Source organism: Catharus ustulatus, chromosome 1 (genome assembly GCF_009819885.2).
Source record: "Catharus ustulatus isolate bCatUst1 chromosome 1, bCatUst1.pri.v2, whole genome shotgun sequence".
Lineage (NCBI taxonomy): Eukaryota > Metazoa > Chordata > Aves > Passeriformes > Turdidae > Catharus > Catharus ustulatus.
Genome location: NC_046221.1, coordinates 139942091 through 139968621, shown reverse-complemented (window position 1 = coordinate 139968621; position 26531 = coordinate 139942091). Strand labels below are relative to the sequence as shown.

The 26531-nt window shown below is 41.7% G+C and overlaps 1 protein-coding gene across 1 annotated transcript; it reads left to right on the top strand.

The window, feature by feature from the left end:
• The first annotated feature begins 1029 nt into the window (after positions 1 to 1029).
• YWHAZ (tyrosine 3-monooxygenase/tryptophan 5-monooxygenase activation protein zeta) lies at positions 1030 to 26531 on the top strand. Its single transcript, XM_033053858.1, has 6 exons — positions 1030 to 1139; positions 3397 to 3700; positions 18162 to 18285; positions 21691 to 21854; positions 21944 to 22039; positions 25469 to 26531. The coding sequence occupies exons 2-6, from the start codon at positions 3407 to 3409 to the stop codon at positions 25526 to 25528; spliced, it is 738 nt and encodes a 245-aa protein (XP_032909749.1). The 5' UTR covers positions 1030 to 1139; positions 3397 to 3406; the 3' UTR covers positions 25529 to 26531.

The window sequence follows — 26531 nt, the reverse complement described above, 5'->3', positions numbered from 1 at the left end:
TATTCTCCATTTTATTTCTAATCCTGTGAGACAGTGCTGATCCCAGAGCCCAGGGGAAAGCAGGAGAGGTCAGGACACTGCATACTTGAGACCGGGATTCAGGCTGGGGCATGCTGCTCAGAAAGGGGACAAGCGAACGCCGACTTCCAAGACCTTTAGGGAACAGGGTGGGTTTTATTTCAGAAAATGAGAAAGCATTCCCAAAAAGAGCTGTGTTTATTAATATTCTTCCTACTCCTGTCAGCACGTTCCCATCAGCGTTTGGGTGGTGCTGTCCGAAATGCCCGCTTGCCTTTCCGAGGGAGAGGCTTCCAGAGGGGCCGTCCTGTGCCTGCGGAGCCGCTGAGCGCCCGGAGGGTGTCCCGGGCCGGGCCCCATCCCCGGGCCCGGCCCCATCCCCGGGCCCAGCCCTGCCGGACTCCCGTGTTCGGCCCCGGCCCGTGTCGCGCTCCCGGCGCTGGGCGAGGCTCCGGGCGCGGCTCCATGCGGAGCCGTTCCACGGGGGCTCGGCCACCCGGCCACGCACGGGGCTCGGCGGGGCTTACTGGGACACACCGGGCGCTCTGGGCGGCACAAAGCCGGGAGAGCCCGCCCGGGGAGCGCGGGGGGCGGCCGTGACATCCGCGCACACCCCGCGCCCGCACGAGGAGGCGGTGCCGCCGCCCCCGCTCCGTGCCGCAGGCGCGGGCAGCGCTCCGCCGCCCACGGGCGGGTGCGGGGGTCTCCCCGCCGGGCCGGGCCGGTGCCGGTGCCGAGGAAGGGGCGGGACGCGGCCCCGAACCCGCGGTCCCCGGGACGCCCCACTGGGCTAGGGGGTGGGGGGGCGGGGGGTGCAGGCGCGCGCCCGCAGGCGGGGCCGCCGCCGGCTCTGGGCGTGACCGCGGGGTGGGGGAGCGAGGCGGGGGGGAGGTTCGCGCGCGCCCTCGCGCGCCGTTGCCATGGCGCCGCTTGACGTCACGGGCGGCGCGCGGCCCGCTAGGAGCGGCGCGTTGATTGGCGGAGACGCCCCGTGCGCGGCGCCGGGAGAGGGAGGGAGGGAGCGAGGCTGCAGCGCCGCGAGCGCCAGAGCCGCACAGTCCGCGCCGGCCGCCCGCCCGCACCGACGCACCCGCGCCCGCCCGCCCGCCCGCCGCGCACAGGTAACGGGGCCGCCGCCCGGGACCGGCCCCCCCGGCACGCCGCAGGTCGGAGCACTGAGCGGGGCGGCCGGGGGACAGCGCCCAGCCCGCCCTGCTCCCCCCGAGGCGGCTCCGAGGGGAGGGAGCGGGGCGCGGGGGCCGCCGCGCGGGGCGGTGGGGGCCCTTCACCGCCGGGATAGGAGGGAAAAGGGGGGAAGCAGCGGCGGAGGGGGCGGCAGGTGAGGGCGACCCCGCGCCCGCAGGGAGGGGAGCGCCGCCCCCGGCGGGCGGGGGCCGGGGCGCGGGCGGCGGGCGCTGCCGGGTGTGGTCTCTCGCCGGGAGCGCTGCCCGGGCGCGGAAGAGTCGCGGTGGCGGCCGCCCCTCGGCCGCGCTCGCTTCCCTCCCTCCGCCCAGGCCCCCCAGCTCCCCCCCCTCGCCGCCCAGGCCCCCCCGCCTCCGCCCATCCTCCCCGCCCCGGCCGAGCGGTCCGGGCGAGAGCGGCGGCTCCCCTGGGACTGGTGGGGGCTCCTCCTCCGCCGCTCCCCCTCCCCCGCGCCGAATCCCCCGGGGCTGGGCCCGCGGGCTTTCCCTATTCCGGGGCGGGGACGCGGCATCCTCCCGCGGGGGCGCTGGGCGGAGGGGAGCGGGATCGGGGCGGGCCGGGCTCCGGCGCCCACCCGCCGTGACAAAGGCGGCGGGCGCGGCGCTCGGTGTCCCCGCGGCGGGCGCGGCGCAGGGAGGGAGGGAGGGAGGGGCGGCCGCAGCGCCCCGGGGCCGCCCGCCCGCCCCGCCCTCCGCTCTGCCCGCCCCCGGGCCGCTCCATTTTCTGCTGTCACCGCGCTCGCCGTGCCGGAGCCGCGGCAGCGCCCAGCCCGCGGGGGCGGCGGGCGGCCCGCTCGGGGATGCTGCCGGCCGGGGATGCTGCCGCCGCAGCCCGCGGGGCCCCGGGGACCGGCGGCGGGGCCGGCATTGTGACCGCGTTTGGCCCGGTCACGCCGAGTGGTAAATAACAATCGCCGAGCGCTTGCTTTAAAATGGCTCCTTAACCCCGCCGCGCGCCGTGCGGGCCAGTTCTGCAGCGCACGTTTGCAGAGAAACGCCGGGTGTGTGCCCCCCTGTTGGGGACGGGAGCTAGCAAAACTTGCAGTCACCTGGAGTGTTAAAATGTGCTTTATGTATTCCCAAAGACGGAACATATCCCTGCCATTGTTTCTCCTAACGTCACGTAAAATGGCAAAATTCTTAGTGGTTAAAAATGAAGATGATTGTTTGGGATGTATGAATCATACAGAAATGTATAAAGCACTCATGACTAAAACTGGTTCGTGCTTTAATAATCTTCTTAAACTTTAAACGGTAATGTATCCCCAAAGCACATTACTAGTTCCTCCAAATGATCAAGTTAGGATACACGGTAGGATGGAGAGTGGGGGACAAGTATTTTTTTCTTCCTGTGCCAAAAGAAATTGCTTAATATCTCTGCTCAGAGGAGTTTGATATTTTAATTTTTTTATGTGCTGATAAGACAGATTATGAAGCATTTCAGCCAGGTTGTGCTATCTGAAATACTGATGTTAAAGTAATATTTTTAAGTAGTAAAATGTTCTTTTGTCTCTGAAAGCACAGCCTCCCAGGCAGAGCAGCAATATCTGACACAGACCATCCCATAATGGGGATTCCCATGTTGGAAAAGGGACTTAGAATTGTGGGAAGGTGTGCAACATGCAATTTAGATATTTGTTGCATTCTGATTTTTTAACATCCTGTGTGGGATTTGATTTGCAGATGTTTATGTGAAGTACCTCTGCATGTAACTGTATGATTCTGTTAAGGCTCAGAATGCTGCTTGGTATTGTTTGTCCAGCCTTTATTTGGTTGTCCCCTATGGAAAGCTTACTACTGAGTATTTTCTTTGTCAATTTTGTACACTCATAGTGTACTCTTCTGAAAGAGTGGTGGCAAAAAATTAGGATCATTTTTGTGCATAAGATAAAAGTGATTTGGTTTCAGTTCACCTTGGATGCTTTTGTGGTTTTGTTTATTAAAATAACATACTTTTAAAAGTTTTTCAGGAGGAACCAGTGACTTTAACTCTCTGCTCCATGTGTGCATGTGTTTGAGCATCCAGTACTGATAGTATGCCTTGTGGTCTGGATTTCAGTTGTAGCTCCTGCAGTTCCAAACTACTTAGAGAATACAGGTTGCTCTGCCTATGAAGTTAAAACACCTTTGACCTTGACCAATGTCTGAATAATGCCTCACTATTTTTCCTCTTTAGAAATATCAGCATGGATAAAAATGAGCTGGTGCAGAAGGCCAAACTGGCTGAGCAGGCTGAAAGATATGATGACATGGCAAGTTGCATGAAATCTGTGACTGAGCAAGGAGCTGAGTTGTCCAACGAAGAGAGGAATCTTCTCTCTGTTGCCTATAAAAATGTTGTAGGAGCCCGTAGGTCATCTTGGAGAGTCGTCTCAAGTATTGAACAAAAGACGGAAGGCGCTGAGAAAAAACAGCAGATGGCTCGAGAATACAGAGAGAAAATTGAGACTGAGCTAAGAGACATCTGCAATGATGTGCTGGTGAGAAATAATGAAACTGTTGATCCATTTTTACTTAGAGTTGCAGAGTAAATGGTGTTGGCCCTCTGGGACTATTTCGAGTCTGTCAGCAGTGCTGTGGTCTCCTATGCTATTTCTGACAAAAAGGTTTAAAAACGTCTGAATTTTTCTTTCTCTCTAATGTGCTGATGATTTATATACAGTTTATAATTATAAATGCTAATAAACTTGGAGGCATATAGAAATATTATTGCGCATGAAGTTGTAGCTATGAAAGGTCAACATATTTGCCTGAGACTGAACTGTGTACAGGTTTGGTTTGGGGGTTTCTTCTTCCCCCTTAATGCAGTATTTGTATCCTAGATCTCTTTGAGTTCTGCTATTTTAATAAGCTGCTGTGGTTGTAAGAGGTAGTTCTTACTCTACGGAAATTGTGCCCCTCCCTGGGTAAGATGATGTAATGTTAGTTATGACTCAGCCGTGCAGAAAATTGCCTGCAGGAAGAGGCAGTAAAAGTGCTGTGATACCCGCTTAAACTTAAATTTTTTTTGTATCAAACCAGAAGGGTGTTCAAGTTAAACATTTTCTGAGACTCGTAGTTACATTAAAATGTGCATGTGCGCAGCAAGCAACGCTGTATTTTCACTGGAGGCTGGTTTATGAAATCCAAACCTCTTCCAAATGCTTATTCTAGATTGTCAGGTTTTTTCAACTGCACACGCCCATGGTGCTTCCATGAGCACACGAGGAGCAGCTGTTTGGTGCTGCAGCCACTTGTGAGGTAGAGGTGGCTGTCAGCAACAGAGCTGTCCACTGCACTGTGGGTGCTGCTGGCTGTCATCCCATATGTGACAAGGGATCACCTGCAGGTGACACAATGGCATGCCACATGAGAAAAGTGTTAAATAGCTAAGTGCCTGAAGATCTGATACCAAATGAAAGTTAACATCGATGAGTAGTGTAAATTTTGCTTGATGTGTGAGACAGCTAAGTGATATGGGTGCTGATAGCTTCCAGAACACTGGTTCTCCAAGGGTTTGTAGGAGTCAGCATGGATAACTGAATCTCAGCTTTCCAGTTCAGGCTGGCTGCTGGAGTTATTGTGACACACCCAATTTTATATGTTTGTTATCTTGTGTAAGGATAACTCTTTAACTTCTACTCTAAAAATGAAATGCAGAACTTACTCATATAGGGAAGAACTGATTTACTAGTACTTATGTTGTAAAGTGGTGGCTCATCTATTCAAGCCAAGGAAATGAGGACCCAAATCTGGCATTCTAATTGGTTATTTCTTTCTTTAATTATTTTGCTAATGGGAGAGTGCGGTTGGGGGTGGGTGCTTTCAGTTCAGGGTAATCTGAAGTTCTTTTGTAAGCTACATTTTGGTTTAAGAAATTATTTTAATTAAATCTGGGCTTAGAAACCATAGAAGAATTTAGTGTTTGCAATTAATTTTTTGTCTGATAATAGAAACCAGGTTAAGGTGAAACTAGCTTTTATTGTGCATGCTAAATACAAAAACTAAAACAAACCCCAGCTTTTGAGTTTGCTGCAGTGCCTGGGAGGGGAGGAATACGGGTGGAGAGTCTTGTTAAATCTTCTGAATCTCAAAATGGACTTGAATTTCTCTTTGTGTTAATGAGACATACATTATTCAGAGAAGTTATTGTTCTTTGACATGTTACTATTTTTAAGAAGCTAATGACTGACTAATTTTTAACATTGCCAGTCCAATTTTTCTTAATACATTAAATAAAAATTTCTGTCCAGAAGAGACAATGCCTTAGGCAGTGATTAGCAGTAATAAAACTACTTTTTTAGACTTGCATTTAAAAAGAAAAAAATTAAAAGTTTTATTTTCAAAGGATAGAATGTAAAAATACTTTCAAATGACATGTGCTACCTTTGATGTTGCCAATTACATTGAAGATTTAGATCATACACTTGTCTTTCTTGAAGTATCCTGTGCATGTACATTCTTGCTCACCTAGAGGCATGGCTGACTGTATTGCTTTATCCACTTTGCTTTAACAGGGAAAAAAGAACTGTGATGACATTCAGTTGTTTATTATGAACAGGAGTCTTCACAATGCTACATGCAAATGTAGAACTAGGATTTGGTTTTGGTTTGGGTTTTTTTTTTTTCAGAAGATCTCTAATTTTTATGCAGCATAATCTAATCTGTAACTGTTTACAGAAAAGTGAGGGTTACTGGTGTGAGGTATGCCATTAATTAATAAGACCTGAAATGTTAAACTTTCAAAGCTTTTAATCATGAACCTAATCAATTAGAGTACAAAATCAGCTCTGCAACTTGTGTGTCTTTTACTGAGGCTGTGGGTCTGTTTGAGCTGTTGTTGTGTCTTCAGTTGTCTGCAAGTGTCTTAAGTAATGTTTAATGCTCAGGAGTGTTACATCACAGCTGAGTGTGACTGCTGTCCTAACTTCAGTGTTGAAGGGAGGAAAGCAATTTAGAGAATGTGTTTGTGACTTGAAGAGCGTGGCCAAAGCTAGCTCCTCTGCAGCTTCCTGCTGGTTTATTGGAATGAAATCTAGTGTACTGGAAGAAATAGCTCCTCTAATCCTGTAGATACTGAGTACGCTAAACTGGGCTTTGTTTCCATCTCTTCTACTAATTTACACAGAGGACAGGAGCAATTAATGATGAACTTTCTTGCTCCATCCCAGTTGGGCCCAATGATAAAAGTTTTAATAGTTATATAGTTAGGTCAGAATGTTTGTTTTTCTCCTCTGCACTGACCTTGCAACAGGAAAAGACAGCATCTGCATTCTTGCCGCTTCCTGAACCCTTTTTTCTTCAGGCTACCATGGAGTATCTCTACAACTCCACAAAGAGTTGAACTTATCCTCTTGTTTCCTGCAGCCTGAGAGTGCTGCTGTACAAAGAAGAGACACCTAAAATACCTTGTTCCAGCACCAGCTCTGTCAGATATGCATATTGAAGTGTGATACTACCAGCCCTAGTTTGGAGTTGGTGTGGTGTAGTGCCGGTAAACATCAAATAATTGTGACACAGTGAGTGTAGTACAAGTTCCTTGCACTGTGGCCATGAAAGCTGTATTTATAAATTCTTCAATAGTAATATAGTATGTGTGATGCTGTGTGTAAGGAAGTACATTGCTGTATTTGAGCATCTGAAAACTGCTTTTGAATATTATAGAAAATTCCCTGTTGATACAGGAAATTAAGCTTTTCGTTAAATACTTTTTCTCACGTTAGCTAAGTGTGTACTTCACGTTCTGTTTCAGTTTTTATAATAGAAAGGAGGGTCTGTCTAAAGTACCAATATAATCATCTATAATGGTCTTTTATCTTCTCATAATAAAAATCGTTATTAATATAACAGGTGTGGATTTTCTTTAAACTGCTTTTTGCTGTTGGTAGAAAAGCGAGTTGTAACTGAAGTGATTCAAATTAAATCTGCAGTAAGCTGAAATTTTCAGTTAACAAGGTTTCTGAAGTACAGAGAATGAAGAGGTCTTTTAATAGCTCACACCCTGCACTGCTTGTCTGTTAGAAGTTCTCAGGAGCTCTGGTAGCTTCCAGGAAGTCTTTTACATGAGCTGAATGTAAATTAATAATTGAAAACATGACTGGCTATCTTCACATTAGTGTGAATGTAATTCCAGGCAGTTACGCTCTTCCCTAGGCTGGCACATGCTGCAGCAGACCCTGCATGTTCTCCAAGTGCACAGTGTGTGACAGTTCCCATGTTCTTGCCTGATGCCCAGTCTTCTGGGTAATGTTGCTTCCCCCTTCAAGTTCCACTGCAGAAATGCCCTAGGTAAATTTCTGTCAGTGCCCAGGCACCCTTTCACCATTTCTTTACCCTTTCAGTTTTTAAGGTCTGGAGAACTTCTGCAAACCTTGGCTGCCCTTCAGCCTTCTGGAGTTACTGTTACAATAGATGCTACTCAGCGCTTTCTCCCCACTCCTTTCCTGCCAGAAAAGCAGCAGGCTAATGTGGTGTTTAGGACCTTCCTGTAAGATGAATTGTTTGCTTTCCTCACTGCATTATTTCTTCACCCTCAGAAGTGTAAAAAGGTATTCCTTGTGTGCTCATACTTGAGATTTCTTTGCACTTGTTATGCATGCTTCACTTTGTAGAGGAGGTAATTGTGAGAGCAGAAGGTTCAGTTATATCTCAGTCAGTTTAGTTTTGCATTTCTTTTTTATGTATATTGTTGAGAGGGGGAGTAGAATGTTTAGTAACCTGTCATGGGGCTGCAGCTCACTGGGGGAAGGGAGCGTAATTCTATTCCAAATGCATCTAAATGGCTTTTTAAAGAACATACCACAGAATTAATGCCTATTGCCATCATTCTCAAATTACTCTGGAACTATTTTCTACTTGCCTACAAACATCTAATAAGTTACTATGTTAACTTCTATAAAATGTTTAATAATTGTTAATAACAGGGTTAGGAAATTTGGTCTTCTTTCTTACAGGAAGCCATATGGTTTTTGACATGCATGTGTGAATTTTTTTAAACTCAGCTGCTGTATCCTCAATTTGTCCTCCTGATGGTTAAAGTGCATAGCTAACCTGTAGACTGACAATACCATGCAATCTTCTTGCTGTCATATTTGATACTAACAGAAAAGTCAGTGTTCTGACTGAAAATCGCAACCTTCAGTTCTGTGCCTCCTTCAGCCTTGCTTAATTTTTTACTTTTTATTGCCCTTTTCTTTGAGATCTGTGTCATTTTTTTTCAGAAAAAAAAAGGAGGCATTTGTAGAACATTCTATTTGCAAAAAGGTCAGTCATAGAAGGGGGTGATTAATGTGTTGAAATCTAGGAGTTAGGTGCCCAAAGAATTGAGGTTAGAAGGGAGGTCATTGTGTTCAACTCTGCTCAGAACAAATCTGCTTTGATCACTTTGCTCAAGGTCTTGTCAGTCATTTTTATTATCTTTAAGCATGGAGATTCCACAGTCTCTCTGGGCAGCCTGTTTTAATATTTATTTATGTTTATTAAAGAAAGAATACTTGCGTGTCATCAGAGCTTCTCATGTTCCGACTTGTTGCTGCCTCTTGTGATGTCACTGTAGATCTCAAGGAAGAGTCTGGCTCCATCATCTCCAGGCAACTGTACACAGCAGCAAGATCTGCTGATTTTCTCTGGGCTGAAGAAACCCATCTCTCTCAGCCTTGCCTTGTACCTCATGTGCTCCAGCCCCGTAGTCCCTTCAGTATCTCTGTGTTTTTCTTGTGCTGTGGAGCTCAAACCTGGACCCAGAACTCAAGATGCCGTCTCAAGTTGTTAAAATTTGCATTAGAAGATGGTAATTGGTAATGTGTTAGTAGCATATGTGAAAATCAGATGCTTCTTTGAATGAACTTTTCTATATTGCAGAGCAAAATGTAACCAGGATTTGCTAAGTTACAAGGGTGGTTATCATTTAAGCTTTTGATTAACTCTCCAAATCTGTTTTTTTCTGTAAGGGGTTTCGTTGGTATCATTGTTTATGTCTATTGAGGGTAGGAAGCAGAGGCTTCCTAATTTGTATCAACCTCATTACTTCACTCACTTCCCCAGTTGCAGCTACACCCTTTCAGATTTGAGGGGTTTTTTTGGCCATTGGTTTTTTTATTTTGGTTTGGGTTTTGTTGGGTTTTTTTGTTTGCCTGCAGTGAAAGCAATGCCTAAGAGTAATTTCCTTTACTTTTTTAAGCAATTTGTTGGAAAACTGTTGAATCTTTGATAATTAAAACATTATTCATGGATCAGTTTAAATATGAGATTACTTGTGTTGTTCCTAATTTTTTCTAATCTTAGCAAGAAGGACATCCACAATATTGACACATATGTTTAATGCTCCCATTTATCATAAAATCACCTAAGGTGCTCTGCATAAATGCAGCTACTTCTTATATTAACTCTGCTTGCACATGTATATACAAATATGTAGGTGTATTTGCATCCTCTTGCATTTATTGAAGGTAGAAAAAACCTTTATTATAACCACTAACCTGCTGTACTAATTTCATTTGGCATTAATCTTTAATAATTGGCTTTGATTTACAATAGCAAGGTACAGAGTGCTTGTGCTGTTCAAAAGCATCAAACTGACAATTTGCTTTATTTGACAGCAACCTTCATTGTTCAAGTACTTTATGTACCTACTGCTGATACTAAGTTCTAAACAGTAAAATAAAGTGAGTTGATAGTTTAGTCACCTGTGACAAAACGCTTCATCTTTGTGCTGCTGAAGGAAAAACTTCATTGCATGTACCTGCAGTTTTGTGAAGCTGCTAAGTGTATTTGTTTCACCGGTTGATTGCTTAGAAATCTAAAAGCAGAAACGCTGCATTGGCTGATGTATCAGCTTTTTCTTGTACCTGTGGAAGCTGTAAGTGTTAGAAACATAAAATTTAGAATATGAGCAGAGTTAGTGCATTATCTCTGCACATCTGTGTGAAAAAATACTGCACTATCTCTGGTTTTATCTGGAAACTTCTGTCTTGTTACCATGCACGTGACAGAAGTGAGTTTCTCAAACAGGTTCTCAAATGCTTTACTTGTACTTTGCTGTGGGCAGACATCAGCTCCTGGCTCTGAAGCTGGTTGTCCATTCAGGCAGTAGCTGACTACCATTTTTAAATAGGCTGAGAAAGCTTGTGCTATTAAAGTTGATTGAAGAGAATTAAGATTGTGATTATTTCTTAAATTCATTTTTTTCCTGAACATTAACTCTTGTGCAGTGGATTATTTTTCTTGAAATCTGACAGAAGATTGGCAATGCCTCTTCAAAGGAGAAGTAATAATAAGTCGTTCTGTTAAGACCAACAGTAAATTCTTGAAATTTTTAATCAGATATAATATATTGGATTCAGTGATTTCATAGGTCTTTTCCAACCTACTTGATTCTGTGATTCTCTAAGGCAGCTCAAATGAGGCAGAGAAAGTTGTCAGTTGGTTTTTGTTGGTGATGGGTTTTTTTTCATGATATTATACCCTTTGTGATTATGTTACAAAAGATTTAACAAAGGTAATCTGACCTTTTAGCTGGTCATTTTCTCCTCATGCAGATTAAGTTTACATGGCTAAAATGGCATTTTTCCTAATAAAATGTCTTTATTAGCACTGTATGCTATAGCAAACCCCTATAGCTTCATGAGGTTTGAAATCTGCTCAGAGTGCAAGCTACTAAAAGATAAATGGCTCCTGCTTCTATTTCTGAGCAAGGATAAGAAGTGTTGCATCGTATTTATGGGGGCTTTTACTTGTATTTATTTAGAGACCAAAACTGTATAGTCTTAAGACCTGTACTGGTTTGGAGTAACAGCTGCAATAGCTGTAGCTGAGACCTACATCCTGGGCAGAAATTCTCACCCAACTCAGTTGTTTTCAGTTTTTTATTATCTCAAGTTTCTCAGAGGATGTTGTAAAAAAAATGATTGCATCTGGTACCATTTTGTTTTGATGCAAGTCCCCAGTATTCAAGAAGCGGTTCAATGAGGTGATACTGGGGAAAAAAAAAAAAAGGCCCAGATAAAAATTGCGTATGGACTTTGATTGTCAGTGGAAACTGTTTATTAAGATCTATAGTGATGCCTCAAAAATTTAAGGCTTTAATCCTAATGTTTTCTATTGTCTTTACAGCTGCTGACTTTCATATGAGTTTCTTCGGAGTGGGTTATTAAATTGGGGAGGTATATTTGCCCGTGCTGCAGAATTTGGTTCCTTCATGATCGCGTTTGTTATGTATGCTTTGGTAAAAAACTGAGCAATCTTTTGAGTTAGCTCAAGAGCATATCCTGAAATGAGGCACACTTGCCTCCTTTGCCATAAATACTAATTGGAAAGAAGAACAGTAGAAGAAACTAGCTAGTAAAGGACGTGGTAGTCTAAGTTGGGGAGGGCAGATCTGCAAAGGGAGCTACATGTGTGTATCTCCATTTCTTGGCTTTGCTGACCAGTGGTGTGTCCATGCCATCACCCTCTATGCGTTTTTGTGCATACACCTACTTCTTACTGACTTGTATCTATCCCCCAGCGTTTGTCTCAGCATGACAATGATTTTTCAGGGTGTCCTTCCATATTTCCTTTGCCTGCCCATATGTTCTCTTTTCTAAGGAAACGTTTTGACTGGTTTAGTAGTATTTCTATGTATAAACTACGATTTCTTGCATTGTTTCTGACATAGAGGATTTTCTTCTGTCCATTGGTCCTTTTAGATCTTTTTTTTTCAGTTACTGTCTTACTACTCAGACTTCATTTCCTTTGCTTGTTTCCTTTCTAGATCTTCACCAGATTGACTACAGCAAAACTGCTAATGCAGTGTACCTTTCTCCTGCTCTTAGCAATTCCACATGTCCCTATGCACATCTCCCACTGTTCACAAACACTGCAAATTACTCCACAGTCAAATTCTTCCCTCCCCTTGAAGGTTTTTTTGTCCCCTAAATTCTGAATTCCTCCCCTGCTGAGGGTCATGCTTCCCACTTCATCTCTTCCAGGCAGCCTTGTCACTTTTCTCAGACTTCTGCTGTTTCTGTGGGCAGCCAGTTTTGTGGGAAGAATAATTGGTACTGAGAACAGGCAGCAGGCTGGTTTCCTTCTTCAGCAGATGTTTCAGCAGAGATCTCTAGTGCCCCAACAACCACTAACATTGACAGCTTTTCTTGTATTCCTGTTCTAGTGAGCAAACTAGCAGAGAGAATTCTGTAGGTAACTTTAAACTGTAGCTTCACTTTTGGCTGGAGTAGAAGGCTGAGAAGAGTCCTTTTTTTTTTCACAAGAGGGTTGGAGGTCACCCATGAGGCAGCAGTTGCAGAGCCCTTAATCCCAAACTCTGGCCAGAACTGTAATCAGGAGCAGCATAGTAAGCCTGGGTCAAAACAGGGTTTGGGAAGGGATTGTCTAAAAATATACCTCTTAAAAACGCAAATATTTGTCTCTTTTCTCCAACATTCAGATGGATGTGTGTAAATAAAGTGACTGGCCACAAATGGTTTAATTAAACCCTTTGTGTAGTTAGTGTGTGTGCCAATCTATGCAGTGCAGCTAATTGCATGTGTTATTTTATAGCTCGTAACTTTCCTAATCCTTGTGTGGAAAGCAGTTGTGGAAAATCACTTGCTAGTTTCTAATGGGAATTGATAGGTGTCTTTTTCTTTTTTTGATGAAACTGAGAAATAGTTTAAAGAAGTAACACTCACGTGCAGGTAGACAGGTATGAATATGAAAATACCAGGCTATTGTCATTAACTATTACATTAGTTTCAGGCTGAGCTTAAAAAAAGCTAGATAGTTTCTTTCATCTCTTACATGAATTTTAAAAAACAAGAGTTCTTCCATGTCATCTTCATCCCTATGTCATATACCATGGGTGGGTGACAAGTGAGTTGAAGTTCAGCTAGTACTCTTGCGTAATTAGTTCTCAATCAGAGAAAAAACATAACTATTGTTAGGTGTCTCTTCATACCGCATGAAAACAAAAAGCCTGCTTATTTATTAAACAAAAAAACATGTTATTTCAGAGAAGAACTGATACTATTTAAAGTACTTAAAGTTTATTGTATATTCTTTTTGACTTTTGCTGTTCTGCACCTTGGTTATTTTGTGCAAGAATAATATCTTTTTATTTTTCCTATAGTTCTAGTGTTTTTATTCAATTAGATATTTAATTTTTTCATATTTAAAAATAAGGCTTCTTGTTCTCAGCACTTTAACTATGTATTGTCTACTAATTGCTACTACATTTTCCTAGAATCTGATGACTATTCTTATTTTCCTGCTTGTCAGGAGAGAAATATATAAATAGAAAATAGAGTTGTTGATGCAATCATCTCTGGTGCATTAATGATTATCTAAAGTTTCTAGGCAATAACATGTACTGAGACCAAGCCTTTAATAAAGGGAAATAAGCACTGAACTAGAAGCAACAAGGCAAAGCTGAGCATTGAAATAAAATTAATTTAATGCTTTTATGGTGGATTTGAGAATAGATTTCTGGCCCACACAAGTCATTTGCCGAAGATGCAAATGCTTTTAAAACAAGAGTAGTTTTAGGCTTCAAGTGTCAGGAAAGAACTCTTCAATCTTTATGTTGGCTTCCTGTCTTCAACTGCAGCCCTCACCACGGTTTGACAACTGAAGCATGTCCACTTGCAGTAAGAAGCAAGCAGACTTTTAGGAGAGAGTTGGCTCTTGGGGTTTTTTTGTTACTACTTGTTAGGCTTCTTCCACACTCCTAAGTCTGCTAACTCTTAACCTTTCAGACTTATCTTGGAAAGGTTAAGGAAAAAGTACATAGAGCCTTTCATTAAAGTGGCTCAAAACGTGATGTGCTTCATGTTGCCTCCCGTTGACTGTATCCTGTTCAGGTGGTAGAATATGTAGAAGAATGAAGTCAGTCAATCTCTTTCCAATTTAATGTTTAAAATAAGCCAGGATTGAAGTTCACCATCAGGGTAATTCAAGTTATGTGCAGACAGCTTCTGGTATTTGGAACTTCTGTCTTTGGAGACAATGACTTTTCTCTACCAAATGTTACCAATGGTATGTGTGAGCACAGCTGACATCTCCCAAGTTTGAATGTGTTTGTTGGCCAGTCCAGAGAAGCAGAAAGCTGTTAACTTAGTCAAAACCAAAATGGCAGGTGTGAAGTGTTGAAGCGTGATCTTTGAATGGCCAGCATATTAGTGAGAGTTGATATTCAGATTTAGTACATTAACAAAATAGTGATTCCCATTAAATCTTTCTGAAGAGACTTTGAAAAGTGCTGGAAGCACTTGTGCAAGGTGTTACAGATTTGGACTGGAAAATGCTCTAAACTACTAGTGTGTCTGCCTAATTAACTACAGTGGTATAGTTTGCTTCACAGCACTTAGATTCTTGTTGTCAGATTAAAAACTGACTGCTGCTGTGTCCTCGGGGGCTTTCAAGGGCAGGGAGTGGTCATTTAGTTTAGTTTTGTTCAAGATGCTGTAATTAACTGCCCGTACATGTCAAACCTGGATGGGACTTTGGCGTGATACCAGGAACATCAAGCACAAGTAGGAGACCCTAAGTACATACAGTGTAACAATAGACATGTGCTGTGTGGACTGCAGTTGCCAGGGCACTGTATGCATTGCAGTGATGCAGATGACATCAACTTAGTAAATACAGATCACTTAACTTATCTGGTCTTAACTTATCTGGTCTTGGACTAGCTGCTGCCACTTCAGTGGACTGTATGGTGATCAGCTCTACACTGATAAACACTGTCCTATCAACTGGTAAAGGAGAGAGAAGGTGGCCATGTACTCCTGGAGCTGCTGAAGCTTTGGACAAACAACCTGTCAATAGGACTTAAATATCAATATAGTCTTCCTTGTGGAAAAAATGCTATCCTCCAGAGACATATTGCAGTTAAAGCTATTAGAAAAATCCACAAGATAAACAGTATTCTCCATAAGCTGGTGTGTTGGCAGATAACAAATTGTTAGATTTGTTGTGTTTTTGATTCTACTATCCACTGCAACTGAACTTTAAAAGGTTAGTAGTTTTATTGGTCTTACCTGTCTGGCTTTCTGTAGCCACACCACATCCATGCAGGTTATGCTTTCAGAACCACTCTCTAGGATAAATCTGTGTACCCTGAATCTTCAGGCTAACTTTAAAGGAGTGGTCTGTGTCTGCTTATGCCAGTAAAAGAAAATAGATCCTGAAATAAATGGACTAATATAAACAGAAAAAACTGAATTTATAAGATTAAAAGAATAGGGTAGAGATCCCCTTTCAGTCATTTCACATGCTAGCTTTTAAATATTCATCTGCTTGCAGGTTTTATTGTTGCTGTTTATGAAGTATTCGGCATAAATAAAATTCTTGCAAAGATATGTGGCACACCAGTCCTACGTGTTGTTTGTATAGAATAGACTCTTTCATCCAAATATGAGTAAGCTCCCAGTGCAGTTTGAGTTGGAGTCTCTGCATTGGCTATATTCTGTGAATAGCTGTTCAAAGGTATTTTCTCAGCTCATCAGTCTTTGAAATTCGACATGGCTTTAGAACTTCTTGCAGTACAAGATTTACAGTGTTCAAGTTCCTTTTGCCCTGCTAGTTTGTTTAAGAAGACAATTAGTAGTCTTTCCTCCTATCTGTCTACTGGTGCAATTCACCCATTCAGTTTGCAAACAACTTTACCTCATTTGTGATCTAATTGAAGTTTAAATCTTGAAACTTGTTTGCTGCTGTGTGAGTAGAGCTGTACGTTTTAATCAAATGACCTTCTATACAGATGAGGAATATTTTCTGCTTCTGGAATCACTGAGTATATTTTGGTCTGGCCAATTAATGAAGGATGCAGAAGGAAGGCTGCTCCCCACGGTGCCAGAAGCATAGGTGCAGACTGACATACCTGGCTTAACTGAAGTCTCACAGAGGAAAACTAACAAGGAGTCTTGTTCTCAGTAGCTGGTAACCTTCAGTTGTCACTGGAGTTTGTTGGCACTCAGGAAAATGTTGTAGCTGCAAACCTTGAAGCTCTCTAGTGTGTAAGGAGTTGCAGAGAGCTGAGGTGTGTGACCCATAAACCTGCTGGCCTCCTGCTGCATCCCACCCTCACTGGGACAGAGCTGGCTCTGAACCCTTCTGGCATGGTGGGATGCCCTCAGAAGGGTGCTTTTGGCATGAGGCAGCTCAGCAGCCCATTTGACTGTCTCCAGAAAAATACTTCTACAGCTGACTGGCTTGTGTTGAGTTCCTTCTGTTGCCAAAGAATTGTCTCTGCTGTCATTTGGATGGGAAGTGAGGACATGCAGTATTTTTCACTGTCTCCCTGTGTGGTTATAAAATGAAGTTATATACCAAGCCCCGCACTACTGGAGAAGCTTAATATTAAAGATGAAGAAATAAATCCACCATGTTGAAACCACTAAAAATCCACTTACAGTTTTTTATCTCACTGTAGCATAGGCATAGCTGAACCTTGCCTGATTTCTGTGTCTGTCAGCCTGATTTCTTTATTATCTGTCTGCTGCAGTAGAAATGATGAGAGAGATGCTATGGTGGGTCACTTCATTTTGAGGAGTTTCATGCAGGTTTGAGTCTACCAATAAATATTGATTATTCATATAAGTGAATTATCACTACTTTAATCAAAGAAAGAAGCAACCAAAACAAAAACCAAGACCATATTTGCTCTTCTTGCTCTTTCTGTGAATTAGTTTTCTGTAACTTAATAGTTGGCTTGTTAAGCAGAGCAGGTACCACAGGTGCCCATGTCTCAGTGCAGTAGCTGCAGCCTACCATGTCCAGGGTCTGCCTGTCCCAGGAGTATGTCCTGTAAGCTGTTCATTTAACCTGCTGGATGGCCTTGAGAGGAAAGTGCTGTAAAGCAGCCATCATTCTGTAAGTTGGAGCTAAATTTGTTTGTCCGTTTTTGTGGTATCCTTGGTAATAAAAGCTAAAAAAGTGAAGCAAAACTGCAATGTCAGTCATCTCATTTAGAGGTGAAAAAAGATGGCCAAAAAATTTGTACTGAAACCTCTTTTAAAAAAATTATTTTCTGCATAGTCTTCACCAAGTATATGTAACAGCTTCTGATTGAATTCTGACTATTCAGGCATGGTGTACCTTTTTTGATTTTTAAATAACTGGCTTTTCTTTTAAAGTCTGACTTCAAGCACTCAATATCACAAAATCTGACAAGCTTGTACCTTAATTTGACTGAATGTGTTGGAGCTAGTGATTTTTTTTCATTTCTTTTCCTTTTCATCATAATAGAATCCTTGCTAAATTACATGACTGCCTCAGCTTTGTTAACTTGCTGTTAACAAGCAGCTACAATAATCTAGAAAAACCTGGTCTTAACTGTCAGCCCATGGGGAGGATTTGGTGGAGTGACTCCAGAGAGCTAAGTTGGCTTTGGAAGATAAAGGAAGTACCTGTTAGGGCAGCACATAAAGTCAAATAGAGGTGCTACAGAGCTGAATGTCAGGTTGTGAGCTGTCTGGAAATGCAAGAATACAGGTTCACCTTGTAGTTTCCTGCTGGTGATGCCAGTAGAGCTTTCAAGTTAATGGAAACTGGGCTAAGGAGCCTTATTTATTGCCTACTTATGTAAAATAATTTGGTCTCTGATTTGGCAACTATCAGATCCTTTTATTGTGTTTTGTGGATGCAGACTTTCTTCCATGGTATACCCTCTGCTCGGTGTCTTTGGACTACTGTATTTTTGCTAGGGTTCTGTATAATGGCTTGTAGGAAGCCATCCTTGGGTCATATAAAACTCATCTGCTAAATTGACACAGCCTCCTTCTCCCCATCAAGGCACACAATGCAGCATTCCTTTTATATCCAGAATTGGAATCCAGAACACATTCTTTAGCTGACTGTGTTATGTAGGATGTGAAGAAAATAAGTAAGAAGTGAAGCTGTCTTGACTTTGAAATAAATTGAAATATAATTGAATTGTTGGTTCAGCATATGTTCAAAACACTGTGTTCTTTGTTTCCCTTTTAGTCTCTCTTGGAAAAGTTTTTGATCCCTAATGCTTCGCAAGCAGAAAGCAAAGTTTTCTATTTGAAAATGAAAGGAGACTACTACCGTTACTTGGCTGAGGTTGCTGCTGGAGATGACAAGAAAGGTATTGTATGTCAGCTCGTGGAGAAACATTGTCCAGTTAGATTGCTTTTGGTGGGGCAGTGACACAACTCTAATTTTAGAGTAATTCTGATTTGTAAGTTTCTTTAGTAATAGGCTTCCTGCTTTCTGAAGGAAAATCATAGATTGTTGCCTTTCAGATGAGTTACAGGAATTTCCATGTAGATGCTGATGGAAGTGTGAAACAGACACTGAGTCACAAAATCTTGGAATTGTCTCCAGCTTCCACATACATGTATTTGGTTTATCACTGAAGTACAGGTTCATGCATTTCTGTCTGGCTGAATGTTAGGGGTTTTACCTCTTAGCCTTATTCTTGCCATTTCTCCTGTGTCTTTATAGACTATAAGAAGTGTGCATAGGTTCAGTGAGCAAAGAGACTAGAAACAATCTGGAGGAGAAAAGGTTTAATAAAATGAATCTTATTGTTAGGAAAATTATTTCTATAGCCATGGTAGTTTAATGTCCAAATGTCTTTTATTTGCTCAAGTTTCTTTTATTTTCGTGTAAGCAGCTTGTCACAGTTGCAGGTAAGTTGCCTTCACCTAAATTTGGTTTTAAAAGTTATTATTAGGTACTCATCATTTTGAGTTCCTTACCTGCTGTGGTTGGAGACACCTGAACAGCCTTGCTGCCTCTGGGCAGAGCCCCCTCCAGTTCAGAGCAGTGCATTAGCTGAGTTCCAGCTCACTGCAGACAGTGCCAGGCTGTTTCCTGGAGCCACTTGAGGGCTGCTGGCAGTGTGCCCCGAGGAGCAGCACACTTCAGCATGGAGCCAGCCTGGAATGTCACACTCCCCCGGGCTGCCCTGAGCCTGCAGGAGCTGGGAATTGTGAACCCACGGGTGGCACCTGGGGGTGTGGAGCTGAGCTGTGTGGGCAGCGTGTGGGCAGCACCTGCAGCCCCTGCCTTGTGCTGCCCTCAAGCTAATGAACCCCCCCAGCATGGCACAGAACCATGTCTGTGGCACTTCAGACTAGATTGAGCTGGGCATAGATGTGAAACGGACGTGGAGTAATTTCAGGGGAATAGCTGTGTCTGCTTTGCTGGCATGCATTATATCCACATTACACAGGGAAGCCCAGTTTTCCCAGCATGATGGATAATAGAGTCACACAAAGATCCTAAGACTTAGTTTGTAAGGGTCAATTTGATTTCTGATGTTTATTGCATGCAAGCTGACCTAGTCTTGGTGACTGCAGAATTGCATGTGTTACCAGTACTTAAGATCTATTAACAGAGAGTTGCCGTATTGTCCTTTGGTAATTTTAGTTATCTCTGCTCAAATGCATAAGAGGTACAATATTTTGAGACCCAAAGTTTCTTTTTCTGTTGAGGATTAATCTAGAATTAGACTGTGAAAATCTTTGTTTAAAGTGCTTTTAAAGTTTATTTTTATTTAGCCCAGTTTCCTGGCTGAACAGTTTTTGGCGGGTTTTTTTCAGTTCATCCCCCACCTCCAGTGTTTTATGTCACATGTTTTTCCTGTATGTTGTCTGTGACCTTGAAGAAGAGCAGTTGATAATTACTGTTTAGGAAAGAATGGCTTTTGAGTTGGGCACTATTCTTCCAGCCCTTTGCAGTAAATACAGCAATAATATAAAGCCCCCAACTCTAGGAATTGGGTTTTTATCTTCATAAACCATATTGTTTATTTTATTGAATGGGGCTTCCTTATGGCAGCCTGGCAGACAGGAATGTCAAGCAGGTACCTCACTCTGTTTTATCCTTGAACTTTGGAGCTGCACTTTTAAAGAATTCAAGGTTAAAAACTTTTTTGTACTGTGTGACTCATTTAAAAATTAACAGAATACATCAAATTATGCACTAAGTGCTCTGAAATGTCATTTAAAAGGTAACTTTTCTCAAATAAGGAGAAAAAATACTCTTTGTTTTGAAATTGTTAAAGAAAAATCATTAAAAAATAAAACTCGGTTTCATTCCTTGAAGTTACTTGTTTTTCATTCTGCTTGTTTTGCCTTTCACAAACAGCACCATTTTCTAAGGCTTTTCCATCATGAAATTTTTCCATTTTTTCCAATTTTTAAATTTAATTTGCAGTATAGCTAGTTCTTCTCAACTGTAATGTACTAACTTCTGGTTATTTTCAAGGTATTAAGGCAGCTGTCTGACCTGAAGCATTCCATCATTAGTGATGAGTGCAGAGAGAATAGCTTTGATGGACTGTGCAGGGCATGTCCTCACTCTTCCATGTGGAAGAGAACTATATGATGCTTTTATTTCTGTGAATATCTAAAAGTGAACAAATAATGCTTGCATAGACATCCTGGATATTGGTATTCAGTTGTTTTCAGACTTAGTCTGCAAATTTCTTACTTAAATCCTACTGTGTTTTTGAGTCTCTACCTTAAAATTCCTCTCTTTGTTTTTCAGTACATGTGACTGCACTCTTGCAGACATCATGCTGCATGCATTTCTGGTTTGATCCAGAAATGTTAGGGTTGGAGTCCCTTTTGCATGTGAATTGAATGACTTTCTGCCCACCTTTTTCTCAGATGCTGGTTGAGAACTGAGGAACAAGTGCTCCTTTGTGCTCAGCACTCAGCACCTCTGTGGCCCCTGCAGCTTGTGGGCAGTGTTGGACTGTGATCCCTGATTTGTGCAGGCAGAGCCTGCTCTAAGTTCAGGTGCCTGCAGTGAGAAAGGAAACTGTTGAGCTCTTCAATCTTCATATACACGTTGTAGCTGCCAGTTTTTGCAAAGTGTTAATACCTTGTACAACTGAACCAATTAAAAGTGCCAAAAGATTAATCTCTACAATAAAGGAGCCAAATCATTTATTTTTCGCCCTTCAAAGTTGATAGGTACTAGAACTTCTAAGTTGGGTAAGGATGCTTTCCATATCTGCATTGGAAATAGAGCTATATATAATTTAATTTGAGGTATACCACGCTATCTTTACTGAGCAGTTTAATGAAGACTCATAGATGACTGTTACTGAAAGGGTTCAGCACGACAGACAAAGGTCATCAGTATTTCCTGTGACTAAAATGTGGCTCTCTAATGCATTGCAGTGTTTAAAGACATTGAAACTGTGGTACTGTATCAAGTAGGTGGTGGGTTTTATCTTCAGTGCTACAAAACTGCTGCTAACATTTGTAAATACAGGTAGTCACAGGGTGTTGGAAAGAGACTCAAACCTGTGATTTGGTCAGGAACAACTTCCCTCCTTTTTAATAATTTGAAAATATAAATTAATAAAGCCTTCATTAAATAGCAACTTGTTAGGTAAAGTACTCATTCACAGGCATTCACTCCTGACATGGTTTCCTCATGCAAGTGTGAACACAGTCCTGATTGTATGTCTGGATACAGTGTGTGAATTACTTACTTGTTGTGGGTTTTGTGTTTGTTTTTTCCCCCCAAGGGATAGTGGAGCAATCACAACAGGCATATCAAGAAGCTTTTGAAATCAGTAAAAAGGAGATGCAACCAACACATCCCATCAGATTAGGTCTGGCTCTGAACTTCTCCGTGTTCTATTATGAGATTCTCAATTCCCCGGAGAAAGCCTGTTCCCTTGCAAAAACGGTAAGTCAAAGAGGGGGAAATTCCATTTAAATTATTTGCATAACCTTTTGTCGCATGGCTAATGGAGTTGTTTGTTTTTGTAACATTAGGCTTTTGATGAAGCAATTGCTGAACTTGATACATTAAGTGAAGAGTCATACAAAGACAGCACGCTAATAATGCAGTTACTGAGAGACAACTTGACAGTAAGTATCATCAAAATTTGTGTATAGATTACAGCATTGGTCTTCCTGGCACTCCAAGTTGTCCTTCTTGTTCTTGGCCATGGAACTGTGTCTGGCACTCAGAATCACATCTATAGTACATCATCCTTCTGAGCTAAATCTTTTTCCTGCCTAGTTTTTTTGTTTCTTGTTGGTGGTTTTATTGTTGTTCTTGTTTTGTTTTGTTTGCATTCTAATTAACGTGATTTTCTGATAAGTGACAAATTAACCATGTCTTTCAGGTTATTTTATTCACGGAATCTCTTTAAATGATGAGTCTGGACTATGATTAGCAAACCTACTACCCAGTGTTAAAAAACATTTGAGAATACAGTTGCATTTGCCACGTTAAGGATTGTGTTGAATTTCATATATCTTATTCTGCATGAATATATCTTCAAGGAAGAGATTCTACAAGAAAACTAGCAAGCAAACTTGCATCTAGCAAGTCCATTTAAGGACATACTGTTTAGAGGTTTTTTGTTTGGCTTTAATTTTGGTAAAGCTGAAATGGAAATCAGTGCTAGACAGGCTATTTCCATGGCAGTTGTAACATAACTGTCTTAATTCCTTTTATTTTTCCTTCTTGGACTCACAGCTGTCTGTGGTGTAAGTTGTCATAATAATCAAAATCTTCATCTTACGTGCGGCATTTTTTGATCCTACTTTGAACTTTTAAACTGGCAAAGATAAACATCTAAAGCAAATGAAACCTAAATGTAAGCAAACATGCAATAGTGTAATTAAATGGCTTAGTTCACTCATTGGTCTGTGGGGAGAAGAGCTGCAAGCAAGAAATGAAAAAGTAAGAAACACTTCTTGTTGCCACGTGTTAACACTTTGTGTTTCTGATATCAGACCTTTGCAAAATAGCTGCACTAGTTTAAAAATAACTACAAGTAAAATTGTTCATTTGTATAAAATTGGAGTCGCCATACTTTCTGCTTTTGTGTCTAACATTTAATTTCTCTTGTGTTTTGGAGCCTTTTCTACTGGAATGGCAACTTAGCACTGCTGCAAAAACTACTTGTAATTGTTCCATTTGCTACTTACAAAACAAATGGAAGTGATTTCTCAACCTCTGTATTGGAGACAAATACAGGGTTGGCATTGCTCTCAGTGTCTGTGTGCTGTCCCCTTGAGTGGGATTGCTCAAGAGCTGCCCTCTGAATGAGTGGTTTTGAAACAGGGAATAGAAGCTGACCTTAATTGCTGGCTTCCCAGTAAAAATAATGTAAAGCTTGTCATAGCAGTTGGAAAGCAAATTGCTTCACCCAAAAGTCAGACTGAGCTACCATAGTGTGTGAATTAGGGTGGTAGGCCTGAGAATTGATAGGAGCTTTCCACCGCAAAGGAGAAAGCTGTAAACAGATATAAGATTCAGTATTCTTTAATTAATTATGTGTCTTGCCTTAAGTGCTTAACCTGCTTTGTACAAGTGCATTGATTTCATGTTTATCTACAACTTCTTGAGGTAGAAAATAACTTTTGGTGTGTCTGTGACTGACAAAGAGTACAGTGAATTTCATAAATACGAAAAAGGTCTGTTTTGCTAGTTATGCAGGTGGTGAAGTCTGAGGTAGGTGGGCTTTAGACAGTGATGCAGCATGTTGATCAGTTGTGTGCAGTAGCATTTCCCTCAGTTATTGGTTATGTTTTACCTTGAGTCTTGTATGACTGAAGAAGTCTGTGTTCATTCTCTGTGGGGACTGAAGGCTGAAAGTGTTCAGAGGGCTGTTTAACATATCAAAATCTGTTTTACTGGAATTGCTAGATAATTTCTTTGTTATGAAATTGTTTTATTTTATTAAATAAAAGTCTGCCCTTCTTCCTAAGTGTTTCCCTCCCACCCCCAGCACATTCATTGAACTGGTCTCAATGTCTCAGTTGGTAAAATTGGTAATGCCCCTTTCATAGCACTCAGACCCTTTTGTCTTAATGAATGTATATTTTAGATTGGACATGAGGAAAATTTTCATCACTAAAAGGGTTGTCAAGCAAGGTGGCCCAGGGAAGTGGTTGAGTCAGCATCCCTGAAAGTATTTAATTTGTGTAGATGTGATATTTGAGGACATGGTGGACTTGGCAGTGTTAATGGTGGGACTTGATGATCTTGAAGGTCTTTTCCATCCTCAGTTACTCTTGTGACTGTATTCTTTGGGTGGTGATTTAGGATGGAAACTTCGGATAGAATTCTGATAAAACTTCTGATTCCTTACAAGAATAGCACTGAAATTGAGAGTAATGTAGTAATATAATTATGTACTAAAGATTGCAATGTAGGTCTGGAAACAGACTACTGGTGTGCTGTTGTCTCCAGTAAAATAACTTGTTGGTTAATGCTTTCACCAAGGAAGATTAAGGGCAGGTACCATGCATTATATTCAGGGCAGGGATGAGGCTACTGGTCTTGTACAGCTTTCACTGTTGCCTTCTGCTCCTGAAAGCATGAAATTTTTCTGATGATGGATTTTAAAAATAAAGGCATTCTGTAAGACTTCAGTGATATAGCACTGTCAGTGGAGAGAATTAGTTGGTTTTGTGTTTTACCACCTTATACTAAAGAGCATGAATAATTCGGTTAATGCTTCTCTAACTCCATAAAGTGAGAGATGACAAATCATATTGGGCTGGGAATAGTTTGGAAGCAACCAGCATGGAGATATTTGGTTCACAAAATAATTTCTTGGCCCTGACTGTTGCTCTGGAATTGATGCTCAGTTTCCTTAGCTAGTACTTAATCTTGATATATGGTCCTTAGTATGATTTTATGGAGCTGAAAATAACATTTTGTGCATAGTGCATGCTTAGCTTGATTTTCTTCCCTCCCTGCCCTGCCTGCCAAGTTGGCAGCTAGCTCAGTTCTCAAAGTTGCTAAAGGGGAGCACAACTAACTAAGCGAAGGATAGAGATCTTGATTAAGTATTTTGGAGTTTAAAAAACAGAAAAAACCTTCAGATGCCTGTTCTGAGGAAAAGCTAACATTTGCTGTAGCATTGGATGTGGAGAGATACTTGTACTGCAGCTTTTCCTTCAGAAAAGCATGCCTGAGGAGAAAGAAATTGCTGTTAGATCCTGATTCTCACTTATCTGCTCTGTAGGTCTGATTCTTCCCTGGTTGTTAGTCATATTTTAGTGAGCCTTGTGAGTAAGAGACTGGGGTTTTGACTGTTCACAAACTTGCTCATTCAATGCAGTGTAGGGTTGGGTCACCTAGAACTGAATTGCTGTCTAGTCACAGCCAAGAAATAGATGTATGTTACTGTGTGCCTTTTCTTTCTCCCCAGTGCTTAGTAGGACCTCTTAGAAGTTGTTATTAAGACATAGACCTTTTTTCTAAAAATTACTTAGTAATTATTAGCAATAAAAGTGTAATAATGTACCTGGTACTCTGTTTCCTTTCCTAAACAGTTGTGGACATCGGATACCCAAGGAGATGAAGCCGAAGCAGGAGAAGGAGGGGAGAATTAACCAGCCTTCCAACTTCCATCTGCCTCATTCTGAAATTTAAACAGTAGACCATTTGTCATCCATGCTGTCCCACAAATAGTTTTTGTTTACGATTTGACAGGTTTATGTTACTTCTATTTGGATTTCTATATTTCCCATGTGGTTTTGTTTAATATTAGGGGAATAGAGCCAGTTAACATTTGGGGAATTTATCTGTTTTCATCTGAGGTGGCCAATATAGGGTTGTGAAATTTTTATACAAGTTTTACATGTTTGGCATAGTACTTTTGGTACATTGTGGCTTCCCACAAGGCCAGTGTTAAAACAGCTTTCTATGTCAGGCAAAGATGACTGCTTGCATATTGGTCTGTCACGATGGAAAAAAGGGATAATCAATGTTGCAGCCACAGATGTAGTTAGTCTGAATATCCAAGCAGGAGCACACATGGCTGCCAATAAACCGATGTCCCATAGATGTTGCATGTCAGGTGAACATGTGACATCTGTGGAATATTCCAATCAAGTGTACATCTTTGATTGCAGCTGAAGTGTTCCTTAAGACAGCTCGATAACCCAGTCAGCTTTCTCTAGAGAAGGACAGAGAAACGGTTCACATTCCATTATTTGTAAAGTTACCTGCTGTTGCTTTCATTATTTTTGCTACACATTTTATTTGTATTTAAATGGTTTAAGCAACCTAAGAACAAATGTACAAGTAAAGATGCAGTAAAAAATGAATTGCTTGATATTCATAATGACACTGTATATCGAGCACAGCAGTAAAACAAAAACCCATGTATTTAACTTTTTTAGGTTTTTTGCTTTTGTGATTTTTTTTTTTGATACTTGCCTAACATGCATGTGCTGTAAAAATAGTTAACAGGGAAATAACTTGAGATGATGGCTAGCTTTGTTTAATGTCTTATGAAATTTTCATGAACAATCCAAGCATAACTGTTCAGAACATGTGTATTAAGTTGATGTAAGTGGAATAAAAGTTTTATGAATGGACTTTTCAACTACA